The 17,815-nt window shown below is 40.2% G+C and overlaps 2 protein-coding genes across 5 annotated transcripts; one reads left to right on the plus strand and one right to left on the minus strand.

The window, feature by feature from the left end:
• Positions 1–1,295: 1,295 nt before the first annotated feature.
• On the minus strand, positions 1,296–16,940 carry rassf4a (Ras association domain family member 4a). Of its 4 annotated transcripts, none has more exons than XM_029520370.1 (11): positions 16,828–16,940; positions 11,465–11,533; positions 11,270–11,345; positions 4,671–4,777; positions 4,398–4,459; positions 3,520–3,689; positions 3,038–3,139; positions 2,913–2,964; positions 2,699–2,820; positions 2,155–2,252; positions 1,299–1,770 (listed from the first exon to the last, which is right to left on the minus strand). In XM_029520370.1, the coding sequence occupies exons 2-11, from the start codon at positions 11,515–11,517 to the stop codon at positions 1,701–1,703; spliced, it is 912 nt and encodes a 303-aa protein (XP_029376230.1). In that variant the 5' UTR covers positions 11,518–11,533; positions 16,828–16,940; the 3' UTR covers positions 1,299–1,700. The 4 variants fall into 4 exon arrangements, with proteins under 4 accessions (XP_029376228.1, XP_029376230.1, XP_029376233.1 ...); XM_029520373.1 differs by lacking the exon at positions 16,828–16,940 and adding an exon at positions 11,938–12,008; XM_029520368.1 differs by lacking the exon at positions 16,828–16,940 and having other exon boundaries at positions 1,296–1,770; positions 4,398–4,492; positions 11,465–12,007.
• Positions 12,063–13,809, plus strand: LOC115055023 (C-X-C motif chemokine 11). Its single transcript, XM_029520398.1, has 4 exons — positions 12,063–12,209; positions 12,393–12,522; positions 12,615–12,698; positions 13,234–13,809. The coding sequence occupies exons 1-4, from the start codon at positions 12,143–12,145 to the stop codon at positions 13,325–13,327; spliced, it is 375 nt and encodes a 124-aa protein (XP_029376258.1). The 5' UTR covers positions 12,063–12,142; the 3' UTR covers positions 13,328–13,809.
• Positions 16,941–17,815: the final 875 nt, after the last annotated feature.

The following is a 17,815-nucleotide window of genomic DNA, read 5'->3' on the forward strand; positions in this document are numbered from 1 at the left end:
ATAATGGAGTGCCTCTTGCTGAGTTTGAATTCAACGTTGACATGATGGTTGTCTTACTTGAGAACTACAGCCCAGGTTTGGGTAGAATATTGGAATATTATTTAGGTTAACGCTGTCATGATGTTCAGATACCTTATTGCATTTTTATTGGCTCTCGAGTGATAAAGAGGAATCAGTCACAGGACTGAGTGCAAGCTCAATGAATTCGTGCGATAACGTAGTTAAACCAGAGTGAGACTGCAGGGAATGTGGAGGCTGATGGAAACTGCAGCTCTTTGAGATTATTGTTTATATTGATATATTTGTGTCTGTACTTACATATAAAGCACCCTGTGACTGTCCTGGTTTAAACACCCAAGTCCTGGATATGTGCTGTTCATGTACTGGCCCTGATATCTGCTGGTCATTCATTGGTACCACTGTCAATTAAATAAACGGTCTCCTCATCTGTCACATTGATTTAATATGGCTTGAGTTTGAGTTTGAGTTTGTGAGCCATTACGGTTACATTTTACAAGAACTTCCCCTCAATTTTATGAAATTGTCCGGACATCAGGGGTTTATACCATTTAGAGAAGATGAATCTGATGAATGTTTCCTGCAGGGGATCAGCTTCACCACCTGCCAACACTGAACTGAGATATTATTATCTCTCAGAAGCATCACAAGATGGCGACTTTTACAGAGGATTTAAGTGTCAAATTTAGTTTTGAACATTGAACTATATGACAAAAAGAATAATGATGGCCTAAACAAAATGAGACTGATCCCTTCCCACTGATCTGTTTTAAAGTTCAGTGGGAAGACGTGTGTTTTACACTCCTTCTGTTCAAGACTGAACTTCATGCTTTACCTTAAATCATCTGATATTCATACTAATCTTCTAAAGTTTTTTTTTACTTGGATTCATGAAATCTAATTTCATTAACAGTTAAATTAGAAAACAACTAAATGTACCCAGCCTGCTTGGCCTGTGATCATTGCCATGGCTGTGTTTATTAATATCATTATTATTGTCTCTGACTCAGTTGAAGTTAGGTCCATGTTTGAGGTCAAGGTAGGCTCACAAAACATTAAACATGTTTGTGAAACTGTGGGAAAAAGGAACAGTCCCTCTCTCTCAGGATACCCCATTGTGTAATGTTGATAAGTTCAAACACACACACACACTCAAAGAGAGCTCATGGGAACTAGCTGGCACAGAGGGTCACTCAGTAGAACAATGCTAATCTAAGCCAGTCACAGTGGAAGTGCAGGAAATAATAAAGATGACTGTTTTCTTTGTGAGCAGTCTGAGCTGTGTATTATTTGGTGTCAGCAGAGATCCAGCAACATTTATAAAGGCCACACCAAAACTAGTTTATTACATAAAAAGGTCCAAAAAAACAGTGTGTATAAATATCCATATTCAATGTAAGAATTTTCATACAAAATGCAAATACGTGAGTTGCAGAATTATGAAAACAGCATTACTTAATTGGAACAACATTATCGAAAGTAATCATACAAACTGTTCCTGATGCCATATTGTAAAAAGTAGAAGCACATCGGTGCACGATAAGGTTCTAGTGAAGCTTTTGCTTTCACTCCTATACCCTCACCTCCACATTCACTACAGGACATCAACAATCATTAGCGTTGCAGCCGCTCCTCTCCTTCACACACACACACACACACACAGCATTCACACCCTTCCTGCTCTATACTCTGTCACCGCTGTGAGCTCTGCCTTCGAGTTGATGGAGAATCATTGACCTCAGAGCGCTGTACCTGTAGGGATGAGACAGCACACAGTAGAGACTGACCTGATTAAACACACACCACCAACACAAGCAAGCACTTAAAACACACGCACAGACATATATAATGAATACTAACAATGACTTCAAACATAGAAAAACGCCTGGGTGTAAAAGAAGGATTCTACATGAATCCACATGCTGCATGTAAACAGTCACCATTACATGAACACCAATCTTGAAAACAGTGAGTGATGAACACTGTCCTCATTGAAAGGAAGATGGTTTGTTTTGATTGTGTAATGCCGGCGGGAGACACAACATATTGTTTTCCCAAAATGAAATCATGCCACTGAGCAAGGCTTTGTTTGGGGGGAAGCTACAGTGCTGCAGCTGAGAGAGAATGTTGACTTACTTTTTGGTCAGTTTTTTTATCTCACGTTCTTCTTCCTCTTTCAGTTTCTCGACGAAGCTGTCTAAAACAGGTATCTCAAACTTAATGTACTGTGCAACCTGCGGTGAAAAAAGATTGAAAAAGCTTCACTCAGGTTTTGTGACACTCGTACTGCAGCTACACAACCGTACAAATAGGCATGATCCCTCGATGCTCATAGTAGCACACATCAAACTTTAGTGACCTACACTGTGCTGTAGTTGATACTGAATGAAAAGGTAGATATTTCAAATCCAGGACCGATGACACAAACAAGATATTTAGATACCAGTAGAGTAAAGCAGATGGTTTTTGCAGTCACAACATAGTTAGTCTATTGTTACATCAGTCTCAAAACAGGATATCTTTTCTGAGCTTGCTAAATTTGACCCGACTGTCTCTCGCTGGGCCATTGTTTCCTTGTGTGTCTATGCTGAAGTTTACAAATAATAAAAGAGAAAAAGGGTCACGTATCGTGATCAAGGTGAGAGAAGAGAGAGAGTGGCAGCTCATGGCCAAGACTCACATCGTACGTGACTTCCTCTCCAAGGTCGGCCTCCATGATGAAGATCTTGGAGATTTTCTCACAGGGTCCATAAAGCACCCGAGCCACCAGTGGGTATTCACTGTCTCTCAGACAGGTCCTCTCTACAAGGTCACATTCAAAGAAGGCTCACTCACACAAATACAAAAATAACTCAACATTTCTAGCGACGCAACCATAATGAAAAACAACTTACCGCCAGACTCATGCACCATATAAAGGACAAACTCCTCTGAGTTATTCTCCACCTTAAAAAACATAAAAACAGATTATTTCTTGTTTTAGATTTTACTGAAACTCCACCAGTGTCTCACTGCTTACCCTAAATTTATGCAGCAGGAGGTTAAGGACCTGTTGAGTAGTCATGGAGCTGTTCACTCGTACGTTAGTGACCGAACCATAGGCTGGGGTAAATACAGATGTCTGAGGGCAAGAAAAAAAACAAGCATGAATCTATATCTGAGGGGACACAAAGTATTACATCTGAGCAATGGTTCCTGGACTTGACCACCTTGGACATTTTGAAACGGAAATTTTAAACAGAAAGGAAATCCCTCCTTCTGCAGCTGGAATTTGTTCAACAACACGTACACACACCGTGTGTTTAGGAGAAACTGACTAAGGAACTCAGTGTAACCTTGTATTCTGTAGCACATGAATAAAATCAGCAGTCTATTGTGAAAACTGAGCACATTCGATGGCACACCCACACAGGAAACTGCCTCCCTGCTGCACCTGGAGATGGGTCAACAACCGGATGTGTTCACATGTGTGTCCTCGTGTCTGTGTTCTGTTTATTGTACCTTGTGGTTGTAGAAGTGTCCGTTGATTGAGAACCTGTGGGTGCGCAGCCGCTGCAAGTCCCTGGGAGTGTGTGTCTTTGACCTCCTCTGAACTCGCATAAAGGAAGCATCACTCCTTGTCCTCAGCAGCTGAGGAGAATCCTCTTCCTCTAGACCACCAATGTCAGCACCTCGGAGATACATGTAAACAAAAACACTCGCCTGTTAGCAACATCGGCTGTTATTATATGTCAGACATGATACTGATACCTTTATTTGGCAGTCAAATTAATTACACACAAAGTTATCAATTAGTTCAGATCATCACCACATGCTGCATGTAAACAATCACCATAACATGACCACACACATACACGTACACAAAGACAATTTATTTGCGTGCGTGTATATAACTTTGGTAAGTGATTCCTTCGTGTCTTTTAATTTTAGAAGTTTACCTTTTTTTGTTCCCAAATTCCCAAATACCTAAGCACTTAGACTGAACTGTCAGGGTTCATCTAAAAATCTCCTAAAACAGTATTAAGATCACCATGGGACAAAACATTGATGTCAGCAAGGGGAGTAAATATAATCTGAGCACCTTTCCTCCACTGTCTACCTGTGATTGAAGGATCCCAAAAAGAAAACCGCAGTTAAAAAGGCCAATATCTGACCCTTCACTGCATCTAACTTTGTTTATTTCTAGTGCTGGTGAGCTGACCTGGTACCAAATGGTAATCTCTGCTCAACATGTGAGCCAACCTTTCCACTGGAAGTGCTAAATGAGGCACTTAAGGAGCTCTAATCTGTTTCATTATGTGTGGATAATCTACATTAATCCGTCAGCTGTGAGCGCACACGTGTGAGTGTGACAACGACTGCACATGCACATTACTCACTTGCTGGTCCAGTTTCTCTGCCCAGTGAGTTATTGTTGGAGTTCAGTGATGAGACAGAAGCTCTATTGTTTTTGTGGAAAAACAGAGAAATCGTGCTCATTGTTTGTTGAAATTCCCAGTATTCCTGTATGTTTTACTCCCACTACACCATCCAAAAATGATCTTGAGCAATATATTAGTTATTTCGGTCATAAAAAGCAATAAATCACTAAAAAAAAAAACATTATATGGGTAATGGTTACAATGGTTATAACATTATGGATAATGTTGTACCGGTTCAGGTGGAATCTTTCATTGTCATCATACATCTGAAGCCTGATTGGGCGGCGTAGGCCCCAGTAAATGTTCAGCAACCCCTCCAGGATGAGCTCCCCATCCTCCTACACACACATATACACACAAAAACACACACAAACGTGCACACATATAACAATGATTATCAGCAGTCGTGGTCAGATGGGATATCCTGCTGGCTGTCCGCCATAGTGGCTCAGTATCAGGTGTACGTGCACGGCTGCTCAACTCTACAGGGTAAATCCTCTCATCTTGGCGAAAACCTGTAAGTCCCCCAACCCACCCCCCCTCCTTTTTTTTTTACAGCACAAGGGTAAAGTCACGTCTGAGAAGACAGGAATAATAGGAACAGAGCTGTGGGTCACGTACACAGAGGGATAGTCCTTTTGATTTCAAAAAACCAAAACTGTCAAATTAGAAGAAAATGTCCACACTGCGGAGAAAAGAGTACAACCTCACCATGTTTCTGATGGCTTCAAAATGTAAAACCAAAACAAATCAGTGTCATGGATGGGGTTGAACAGACAATTTTTTATATAATAATATAACTGAAAAAAAGTTGTAAATCTGATTGTACACAACTGCCATAATCAGATGTAATCACTGACTATCACACAGAAACTAGATCTAATCGCCGTTTCCAATTTGATGTGGCATAATACAATGCAGCTTTTGATCCATTATAATAAACCTCAAATGCCAATGTGATCATCTGATAAACTTATCCTGTGGTTAGCCTGTCACATGTCCGATTAAGTAATTTCATGATTTGTTTAAAAGATGAAACGATTTTTTAGCGTAATGTAGTGTGAAAGTATAAAGAACTGATCATTTCATTTCATTAGGCCGCTGTAACAGACACTATACCAAAGATAGATACAGGCATCGGCAGCTGTACATGTACATACTGGTGGACGATCTTGCAGTACCACAAACGATAAGGATCTAAGAATTTGCGAATGAAGTACTAACATTTAGCTTTAAAGAGCTCAGAAATGATTACTCCAAGAAAAAACATCACTCAACCAAACATAAAGCGTGAGTGAGAGAGAGAGAGAGAGAGAGCTATACAGAAAGAACTGACAAAAATATATTTCATTGAAATGATAAAGCATCAAGCATCTGATCATAACTGCATAGCCATATGAATTGGGATTAAGGCAGAAATGCTGTGAAATATTGCACCGAGGACAGTTTCATTTTTATGGCTATCATGTGGAGATGACATATTTCTTATTCCATAGATGTACAATGGTTCAAGGCTTAGCTAACGCTGGGGATAATCAGTTTTATATTTAAATTGGAGGGATTATAATTGTTTTAATGTGTCAGTAAGTCTATGTAAAGGCAGGTTTGTGGGGGAGTGTCAGATGGGTCCCAGCGCTTCATTGTTTGTGTAAAGTAAACATTCAGAGCAGCTGCACCACTGAACTTTGTTAACCTGCCACTCCTCAGTTTCCTGATCAGGCATGAACACACCCTCACACACACATGCACATGCGCGTGCGCACACACACACACATTTCCATGGATGCAAGTAAGGTCAAGGCTATTTTTGGCAGTCATGGCTAATCACTCTGCTGCAGCATGCCTCTATAAAGCATGGATACAGCCTCCAGTCCAGTCAGACTCAACTGAGCGGACTAGACATCACTTTGTTTTACTGTGCTGATACATAACTGAAACATCACAGGTAAGCGTCTGCTTTTCCCTTTTATCAGCTTTTCTTTACCACCACTCAAGCTCTTAGAGTCGATTTTAAAGGAATTGTTGCAATGTAACATATTTCCCTTTGAAAAACCTGACACTTGTAAAACATAAGGCTCAGCAGGTTAAGTAGTGAGGAGGAAACTCAACCATTGTGGCACACACATTTTTAATTAAAGCCAGAAGAAGCTCATTATAAAACTAAATATCTAACTGTTTGATTATCTCTCCCAATACAGCATGAAACGTAGGCGGCTGTTGCTTTCTTTGCCTCACTTGCCCACAATTACAGAGACGCTGGAGGACTTGCCTGTCCATCCCTCATCCTCCCAGTGTACCCAGGGCGCTCAGTCTCTGGAGGACTACATGAGCAGTATCCAGGCCCTTGCCTGTCCATCTGAGCCCCCGAGCTGTGGGCCTGTCAGACTCCAGAGGTCCCCGAGGCTTCGGCAGTTCTCAAAGGCTCAGATGAAGCTCTCTGTCTCAGCCTCCCTTCCCCGCGGTTCTCCCCGCACACTAAGGACTTCCAAACCTTCCAGTCTGGGTCTAAGCAGCACAGAGGATTTGTCTCTAAAGATGGATAAAGACCCCGTAGACTGGCTGTTTGGCCAAATAAGGACTTAAGGGGGGCCATTGCTTCATCCAGCACCTCGGTGGAGTATCGCATGGTGACACAAGATCTGAAGACTCTGCTGTGTATAAAGATGAAGACAGTTCTGTAGGATGGGACTGGCCAAGATGCCTGAATTGAGATAAACCAAAAGTGAAGATCTATTTATTTCTATGCATGGAAGACTCAAGTCAACATGTTTACATTGTTTAATATTTTGTAAAGATGTAAAGGATGGAGTTTGTAATAAAATAGTACGACAAACGTGAACAACACAAATCTAATAATTATCATTTAATCTTTGATCACCCTTTATCAAACAAGAGAATATTTATTTAACAATTCCCGACCGTGATTTTTCTGTTTTCCATTGTAAAATAATCACTTTATCTTTTTTTGTAGATTCTTTTTGGCATTAGGGAGCTGTCATAAACATTATGACTATCTAACATTTCATAAAAAAAGATTTCATGACTAACGGAACAAGTAACCAAAATATCTGGCTATTAGTGTAGTTATTTGTGATGAACTCAAATGCTGTAACAAGCCGAGGGTGGAATGTAGAATTTAATCACTGGACTTAAGTACATCTTTGCGTTAAGTGGAAAAGTCCTATTAACATTTTTTACTTCTATGCACATATTTCAAAGAGCTGAGAAAAAAATACTACACTACAAACTATACCGCACATACTACACACAAAAATACTACGCACATTACTAAATGACTGTTTTAGCACTTACTATAAATAGAATCACAGGCACAGTATTATACTGGCAACCCTGCTACCAGTAGTCCACTATAAAATCAAGACAAGTACGTGGTTAGGATTACACAACACTAACATACAATAACCAACAACCAGCAACTCTGATTCCAGTGTTTTAACATTAAATCACATGACAATCTTCTTCAGCTATTTTCATTAAAGTCGGGTAACCTTTTATGAAATTATAGCATCAGTCATAATTATCCAATGATATATATGTAAATGTATAAAAAGGCAGGTGACGGATTAAAGGACAAACATGATGAATATGTCAAGGTTACTCAACGGAACATCTACGATGAATTGGTATTAGGCAGCGTCCTTCAGCATTCTTCACAAAACCCAAGAAAAGCAAATATTTTGGAAAAATGTTTTTCTATTCCTCCAGAGAAGTCAGAGAGCAGGGGGATCATATATACATACGTATGTACACACAAACACACACACACACACACACACTATAATATACTTGAAGTATTTTGCTGTTGTGCACCAGTGCTGCTCCTTCCACAAACAAAACTACACTAAAAACAAGCAAACAAACGAACCAAACCCCAGAAACAATCCCAGCATGCCCCTGACATCTGGTGGTAATCAAAGGTAATGCAACGGTGGATTTGGAACAAGAAAAATCCTTGAAACAGCCACCAGAGAGAGCTGCGTGTGCACCGACTGACATTTGGTTAACACAGCAGACATGTAGAGGCAAAGACGTTGTCATGTGTTTGCTCAGTGCTGCCTCGGATCAGACCTGTTGACAGGTAAAATCTTTCGACTAAACTACATCATAATTTGAAAAAATAAATCCATATTTACAACCGCCATTAGAATCCCTGAAATGGAAGACCACAGTTTGACACATATGAAGTACTCTTCAGCAAGGCAGCCAATAAATACTTCAGCAAAGGTGTCAGAGGAGTGAGAGAGACGAATATGACTCCAGCAATCAGTACCATCAATATTTTTACAATTAACACAGTAGTGCGCTTAGTAGGTGTGTACAGTTTACCGCTTACAGTATACTGTTTTCAATGAGCTTTCTCCAAAAAAAGATGTTTATGATTGCTGCTAAACCTCAGAGGTGAACCACCTGACATGTTCTAACACAGCATGACTAACCCATATCACCTGACGACACCTGATAACAATCTTAAAACAACCATGTCAAATTCCTGCAACACATCCGGGCACCATTTCCAGCGTTTTATTCCCACACAGAACCTGTTTGCATGAATTTTCACAATCAGCCGATGATCAAAAGCTATGTTGAGAAAAAAAACAGCGCTTCATCTGGTTTTCATCGGAGCTCACTCAAATTCATTATGTGTTCACCAATTCTGGCCTTAGGCCAGCTTACACACCAAGAACCTCTCTACTGAGTAATGTTTGGTCATGGCCACAAAGAATTTACTCAGTCAGACTTGACTGGTACATGAGGTTAAAGAGAAATACCACAAAACATGTCATATATAAAAAAAAAACAAAAACACATCACTTATCAAGTTTAGATAAAACGCATATGCACCATTATAGCAATCTATTATCACAGGGCTTTTACATTACCACATATTCGAAATTACCTTTACTCATTTGGCACACCAATTTACTTTCATCCAAAGTTAAAAGTGAGGGCCATCGAGCATGCAAAAAAGGAAAACATCTATTTAAAAAAAAAGTAAAAAACCCAAGACATGAGTACTGAGTAGCATGCTCCGTTCTATAACAAGAAGAGTGCGGCCTTGTGTGCCGGAGCTTCCTCTAACAATACAGCAATATTTGACAGCTGTTCTAAATCAGAGACAAGAGTTCACATGAAGGAATTCAGACTGGTAAGTAAACATGCTCATAGTGGTTATCTAGTAGCAAAACTGACAGATTTCTCCTTTGAAGACACTTCACCTTGCCGATAGAACTTTGACACAAAACAAAGGTCATTCTTTTTGTAATGGGAAAACTTTCCAAACCAATCTGAGTGCTATGCTTCCATCTTCAACTGAACTTTAATTCACCAGGATCCATTTTCACATCATGGATATACTGTAATCAGACTGTGCTGGTATAGCTTTGTAGCAAAGTTTGAATTTTCATGAGAAGATTGTGATAGAGACATTACTGCCGGCTCTGCTCTGTACCAGACAGTCTCATTTCTTGTTCAGTCTTCATGATGTACTATCTCTAGTCTGGTCTTTAGACTGTACAGCCTGGCTACCGTCTCAAGGTCTTCCCAGTTTGAAACCAAAATGTTCTTTGACTTCTAATCTGTTCATTCACTGTCTGCTAAAGAGTGGATGAATCTTTCTGGATAAAATTCTTCTTAAAGAATCAACATAACGGATCCTTGGTCCTGTCTGATTGTTTTCAGACTCACAGCACACAAATCCATCAATTATGTCACACCAGACATTGCTGTCCTTTGCTGACTTGCTAACTTATTATCTTTAAAGCTTTAGCACTATTTTTGGTATAACTAAACTATATATGACTAAGAGGCTGTTTTGAGACAGGGATTATTTGATTGCCAGTATAGCAAATGCTGTATATTGTTTTTGACAAAATACAGGTGAAATACACGAAGTACTATGAATTATTATCATAGATGAGTAAGTTATTATCCTCACTTACCATTAACGCAGAGTTAAACACTACATTTATAATCAAGCTGAAACATTGGTCAATATGAGTAATAATGCAGAAAAATAAACCTGAAGAATCCCACGAGTAGCCTCTTTATACAACTAGTACACTTAAGAAATAAAAATAATTATAGTTTGAGCTGAATTAAAAAATATCAAGAAAATTAAGAGAAAAAATTACAGACTCAGTTCCACATTAAACCCCAGATTAAAAATGACTGTGTTTCAATAAAACATGTCAAATGATTCTTAACACTGCGTTCTGTTTCCTCTCAATAAATAATCATGTTCATCTCTTTTAAAGTTTGACACACTGTGATCACTGGTGCCTTTATCTATGTGCATACATCGCATCCGTGACTGTGGGGGATTTTCCGAGAATGAGACAATATGGTGAGTCTGGCTAGGGGGAGACCAAAAAAGATTCGAGATCGTTACCACCAAGAAATACACACACAGTCCAGTTCTAAAAAACCCACTTGTGAACACAGAGGGGAACTCCCAACCTTAAAATCAGAAGAATTAGCAGATAAATAACCAAACTCTTACAAACTGCTTTTTAGACAAACCACAACAGCAGGCATTTACTGTGGAATTGCTTTGCTAAGCAGTGAGTATATATGACTTCGGGGGGACTTTTTGTGGTTTGCCAGCTCTTTGGTATGTTGGAAAAGGAGCCAGGAATTGCAGATTTTTAATCCATAGTATCGGTCTAAAAATCCAACTGGTTGCAGTTTTGTTGCACATACAACACAACCCACGGACATCGACAGTATAATCATTAACTCCCCCTGTTTACCATTGTGTTACTAGCACTGCCCCCTGTCAGGTAATGCGACCACAGCTGAGATCTTCTTACCTCACGAGTCCTCAGCTGGAAGTTTTTCCCTTCATGGTAACAGTTGTAGGTCCTCAGCAGTGACAAGATGTCAGACCTGATTGCGAAAACCAGACCACAAATGAAAAATATTGTCAGGTTGAAATTTAATACATGCAATCTCTATCACACTTCTGCACGCAATTACTGTGCAGTTCATAAACTAAGACAACTTACTTTGGTATCAGTTTGTCTTCACTGAGCTTCACACAGATCTGATGCTCCCCCATTCTGTTTAGAGTACAGCTGTAGGAGGAAAATATTGCAAAGATTAAAAAGGACATAATGATCATATTATCTCCAAATCTACATTAATTTAATTCACCACCATGTTCCACTTTAATGAGATTTATATATTCCTGCAATGGTAGAAATGAGTAGAAATCACAGTGTTGTTGACACACAGCCAAAAAAGTATTGTCATGTTGTTCCAGCAAAGGTTAACAAAGCCTGGAAATGGACAGTCTCTACAAGACTCATTCAAGGAAAGTTTCTGCCTTTGTGTATTGCTTATTAACAATTGAAACGAAAACACTTTCTTCATAAGAAAACACCTCCGGTGTCTCTCTGGCATTTTCCAGAAAACGAATCCTGTCTTTTTTTGCCAAAAAGACAAAAAAAGAACAAACACAGGGGAATTCATTATTCACTTTGTCCTTCAAGATGTCAAGTCTCTGAAGACAAAACTGAAGGAATACTGTCCCTGATCCCTGCATCCTGCATCAAATCAGAAAGAAAGTGCCACGGGAATTTCCTGGTTTGGAAAGCCCAGCTCGGAGAGAGCGGGGGAGGAGCACACATATAAAGCAGGCTCAGGCTCAGGAGATCAGTGTCAACGTTCAACTTGCAGCCACTATGAAGTGTTCCCTTCCCTCAATCTGTCAGCTCGCCTTCCTGAGCCTCTGCTGTGCTCTGATTGCAGGTAAGAATCATTTGGTTGATTTGTGCTTATATCTGAGTATTTTTCTGTGCTTAAATCTGGCCAACAAAACGGCTCGGAATTTCACTTTGTAATGGAAAGAATCTCTTTTCTTGCAGGAACTTAATCCCTGCTTGTGTTGCACATATTGAATTAATCAGCAATCCTGTAATTTTCTGTGCGCAGTGAGAGAGTCGGACAGCACATTTGTCCCGGGAAGATGCCGATGCCCAATTTCACAAGATGGCATCAAAGGGCAGCTGAAAGGCCTGACAGTTTACCAAAAAAGCCCAACATGCAACAAGATCACAGTCATGTGAGTGTCAGATCCTGCAAATGCACAAATTCATCTATTCTTGTGTCCAGAGGAGTGCAACTAAAAGTGTCAATTTTACATGTATTTTTCAGAGTCACGCTGAAGAGTAAAAATGAGCAAGTGTGCCTCAATCCAGAGGCCCTGATGGGCAAACAGCTAATTCGCTGCTGGAATAGGTGAGCGTCTTGATAAATGAAACGTAAATATAAGTTAAAAACACAAACATATTAGGGGCATGAAGAGTGACCATTTGGATAGGATCTTTGGCTTTTGAGGTACACTAAACCTTTGTAAACCGCAGAAGATCGCACAACGTTTAAACTTAGGCTTAAATTTAGGGTTCAATTCAATTAGGCAATGGCTTCTCACACGACAGAACAACGGAGACTATGTGAGGTCCTGTTCTGGTAAAGAAGGGTTCCACCCATCCAATTTACCGGAAATCCCTGGTAACAGTATCTTATTTGTTCCCAAACCAGTTCTCTTAAGACCAAGGCCTATAATTTTGCCTCTCATGTGTTGGTAATTAATTACTTTTGTATTAGAATGCAAGCTTTCTTGTCTTTCTTGACGATTTTGATGAGTCCACCTACATGAACCATTATTCTCAACCATCATCAGTTCTACACAAATGCTTTCTGATACTGCAGGAAAGTCTGTTTCTGCCTCTGCCTCTACATTAAAGATGGAACGTATGTGTTTGCTTTCTAGAGTTCACAGTATGGGTCATGATGTGACACTGTGCCTGAGGAGAAGGAGAAACAGAAGGAAGGGCGGCCAGCGCCGGCGGCCACAGCAACAGTGACCATAACTCAAAAGCTTCGTCCTAAAACTCTCAATGATTCACCATCCAGCAAAATGAGGTTAAGCCACTTCATGGAGAGAAGAGGCCAAAAGCTGTTTCTTGTCAAAGTGTTGATTGTTTTACAACAGAAAGCCAGCAGCTGCCAAAGAAACAGCACATCAGCACTTCTCTCTCTTAAAATGTCTAACATCTCTGACATCAAAAATCCCTGAATTTCGGTCTGAGACACTCAATGACTGCAGCATTGAATGTCTCAGCAGCAGGGGACCTTTGCGTAAATAACTCATGTACTGCTTTAAGTTAGGCCCTGGGGGCTTATCAAAAACATTAAGATTTAGCAGTAAAACACTAACCAATGGTCAGTATATTTGTTGCGAGTTTCTATATGCAGCTGTAAAATGTTTAAATGTGTTGGTTATTTATTTTTATAAGATTTTTTTTCCATATATTGTTTCATTTTTTAAATAAATATCTGAACAATAGTGTGGCATTGTGTGTTATTTGTTGTTAAAGCTCGTGTCTGAAGAACCAAAGGATATTTCCTTGGCAGGACAGGAGAGCTTAATAAACTACAGGATGTGAGTCAGCAGTGGGCACAAAAGAAAAACCAACTTTTAAAAATATCTGCCATAACAGCAGCTTACCCCTTCTATGAAATCTACAGAAGTGACCAATTATAAGGGAATTTGAGACGCAATTGGTGGAATGTTTTACACTTTTATCGTCTGGTGTTGCTCAACAGACACTGATCAGGGTGGTGAAAGTGATTCATTGTGTTCATGGTTCATCACACAACCATGCTCCAAACAACTCGTTGTTTTCCTGTAAATCATGTGACTGGATTCACACACACACACACACACACACACACACACACACACACACACACACACACACACACACACACACACACACACACTCTCTCTGAATTTGATGATGAATAAACTAGGCAAGCATCAACGTGTCCTGTTCCAAATGTAATTACTTTGGTCGGTTGGAAATCTCCTTGAGATATTTCACAGCACTCCAGCATGAGGGCAAAACAGAAAGTGAAAGTCAACTGCTGAACAATGTCCCCTCTGCCACAGACAGAGCTGGGAAGGCATTTTTTCCCATAACACGGTGTTCATGTTTGTTTGAATTGAACTCAATAGTTTTTTTGTTTTCCTTGCTGAGGGGATTAGACAGGATACTAACTGAGAGGAAATGTCAACAGCTGTCCAAATGACTGTCTTGTTTCTGCTTGATACGACACCAGCACAAACAGAAGCACAGGATCTAATGAATAATACAGGCATTGTGCAGTTTACATCACTCTATGTATGTGACAGGTGCTGCTTTGTTCATGCTACCGAGCTAAATATAACTAATTCAAACGGACATCACCGTAATCACAAACATTAAAACGCAGTTTAATTTTAATAACAATACAATTCTACAAATGCTAAGATACACCATTTTCTGCTACAAATATTACTGACTAAATTTTTTTTATAAATAACGGCCTTGCACTTTAACTTGGATACATTCTGGCATCTTAGCTTGTGATTTCATATGATGATCTTTGTTAAACTTTTTGACACAAATTGCTGCTTCAGTTCGCTTTTTCTGTGATACACTACCTGTAATGCAAAAGTAAGCAAGTTTTTCAATGCACAAGTGATGTGATGTTGGATTCATCTACAACCTTTAGTAGCACTGAAGTAAAAAGTGTCATAGTGTGGTATTCACAGCTATTAGCTATGTGTTAGCTAAAGCAAAATGTTTCAAAGGTCAGATTTTTTTCCAATGAGTGTTACTTTTTATGATATTGCTCATTTTTTCCCCTATGAAAACTGTAATCCTTTATATATATTATTTTATCTTTTTCAGCTGTAGACTCTCCTTCCAACAAACACTGGACTTCACATTTGAGGACTTGCTTCTAAAAACACTCGTCACCTTGGACATGCAGTCATGAAACACATGTCACAGTGGTTCCACCTAGTGTCTAAAGTGTGACGTACAACAAACTTAATCTTGATCCTCATCCACTGCTGAACAGTTGCTCCCCTTTTACTCACTGATCATTCATTAATGGGTTAAATGTCTCAGTCTGATTTTGGTCTCTCTTCACAGAGAAAACGCCTGCAGGACTGCTTTAATGTAGGCTTTTCTCCAATGTGTGAAATCACTGAGCTCTTGCTTGGACTCCCCAGTAGTCTACAGTCTCTGCTGAGCAAAGAAATCGCAGTGTGTGTCATTTGGCCACATGATATAGGAGGTTATTCTTCTCTTTTCTTGAGGCTGAAAGAGAAGTTTCTTGTAGGAAAGAAAAAGAAGGGGGAAATGCTTGCATTAGTAGAGCCAGTCACCCAAAAAAAAAAAACAAACCAGGAAACAAGACTGCCCAGTACTGACCACACAACTACCTTACTGGGAAGTGACACCGGGAAGTGAGGCAGAAATTTAGCAGAACAATGACCACTGAGCACAAAAAAGAAGACAAGTAATCTGAATCATTATCACACAGCTGCTCCTCTTGCAATTCTGCCTGAAATCCATTAAAGGATCAAAAAAAAAAAAAAAAAAAAAAAAAACTAACTTTAAAGGGCAGTTCATCATCTACCTATATAACAATCCAGTAATGTTATTGTAAATTACACCTCTCAGCACCTCTCCCTGTAATGACCTCTGGCAATGTCTCTCCACTTTCATCCAAGGTAACTGCTGACAGAGCCGACGCATAATTGGATGGTCAGTCTATCTTGTCATACATATTTATACATAATAATGGCCGTATAAATATTCCATCACTTCAAAGATTCCAGTCTGTCACCATTACTATGAATTATTCAGCAAGTGCACATGGCTGCACAGCAGATGGACCAAAGGCTGGGAGCAAAGAAAAATAGGAGTCGCTGGGGTTTTGGTGAATTTACGCATTCTGTGTCTTCTTTTCTCTGCTCTCCTCTTCTGTGGCTGAATCGCGCGCACACACGTCGATGCGTGTAAGCTCCCTCGGCGGACAAAGAACCGTCTCTGCAGGTCTGCTAATTGGTTTGATCATCGCGAGATTCGTATCCAATTATCGCACCTCAGCCTGCAGCTGCGTCCCGGGTCGATCCAAATAGCGCGCAAAGTGCCCTTAATACAAAAGTCTTCATATCACAGAAAAACGCTGGCTGAAAAAGGGGACATATCCCTGCAGATCACCTGACGAGGATTGATCTAATTATTTTTATGCAGTCTTTATTTAAATGGAGTTTAATATAGCTAGGATTAAAGATGAGAGCTGATGAAAAGTAAACGTTCAGTCGCCATAGTATCTTATTATTGTAAATGTAAAAATAAACAACTGTTACCGTTAAATAACCTGCATCCAACTTCTGAAGCCCATTTAACTGTGTGTGTTTTCAGTCTTTAACCGGATTATTTCATTTGTCAACCCTCCCTTAAGTGTTTTCTTAACAAAAGAAAAAAAAAACCCCTGTGGTGAATTTGATCAATGTGGGTCTTACCATATCAAACCGAGTCCTCCGTCTTCTTCCGTATGACAGCCGGTGGTCTCCTCTATCCCGCCTCTCCCTCCTGATCTTCACGGCTCCGTTACCGTGCTGCGTTCAGAGCCGGAGAGTGAAACTGACCGCAGGATGAGCCAATAGGAGGCGGGCGCCGACACGCTCCAGCCAATCAGCGTCAGAAGTGGGCGGGGCCAACACAATCAAGGCTGCATACCTCTCTGCTCCTGATCGAGGTGAATGTGGGCCCGCAGCAGCGTCTTGATTTTTTTTTTCCATGTATCATCAGACAACACCAATTTAAAGTGTGATTACACAAAATGATTTTTGACAGAATCCACTTAAGTTGCACACACATGTGATAAAAAGAGCCAATTCTGTATTTTCTTGATTTTCCCCATTTCACATTTGAATTAGTAAATCCAGTCCTGTTGTTGTTGGGTTTGTGTGTGTGTGTGTGTGTGTGTGTGGTGTAGAAGTAAAGGAGGAAGTCAGTGTGACCTGTTAAGATTTATTTTACCCATCCTGTTTTTGAGCCTGGCTCCGGCATCTAGGAAACCTTTGCAGGGTGGAGGCAGAAGCTGTAGGAAGTGTGTGTGTGTGTGTGTGTGTGTGTGTGTGTCTCTCTCTCTCTCTCTCTCTGCCTGTCTCTCTGCCTGTCTGTCTGTCTGAAAAGGATTTATGATTGAGCATGCACAGAGGAAGTAAGTTGTTCCAACAGCTGAATAACTTCCCTCACTGGGAACAGCTCATAGCGAAGGATCTGGGGAAGAAGTTGGTGGGGAATTTATGGAAGTGGACTGGAAATAATGACGTTCTTCTCCCCGCTCCTTTGTTCATTACTGGGTCACTCAGCTGCTAATTGACCAGATATCCTCCTGAAGAGGACAATGCGGCCCTGCTCATGGCCCGCTGAGTGGCCTGAGCAAACTCTGCACAAAGACTCCCTGTTCTCTCCATAAAGCAGCAGAGCATCTCCTGACTGCAG

Source organism: Echeneis naucrates, chromosome 15 (assembly GCF_900963305.1).
Source record: "Echeneis naucrates chromosome 15, fEcheNa1.1, whole genome shotgun sequence".
In the NCBI taxonomy this organism is placed as follows: Eukaryota; Metazoa; Chordata; class Actinopteri; order Carangiformes; family Echeneidae; genus Echeneis; species Echeneis naucrates.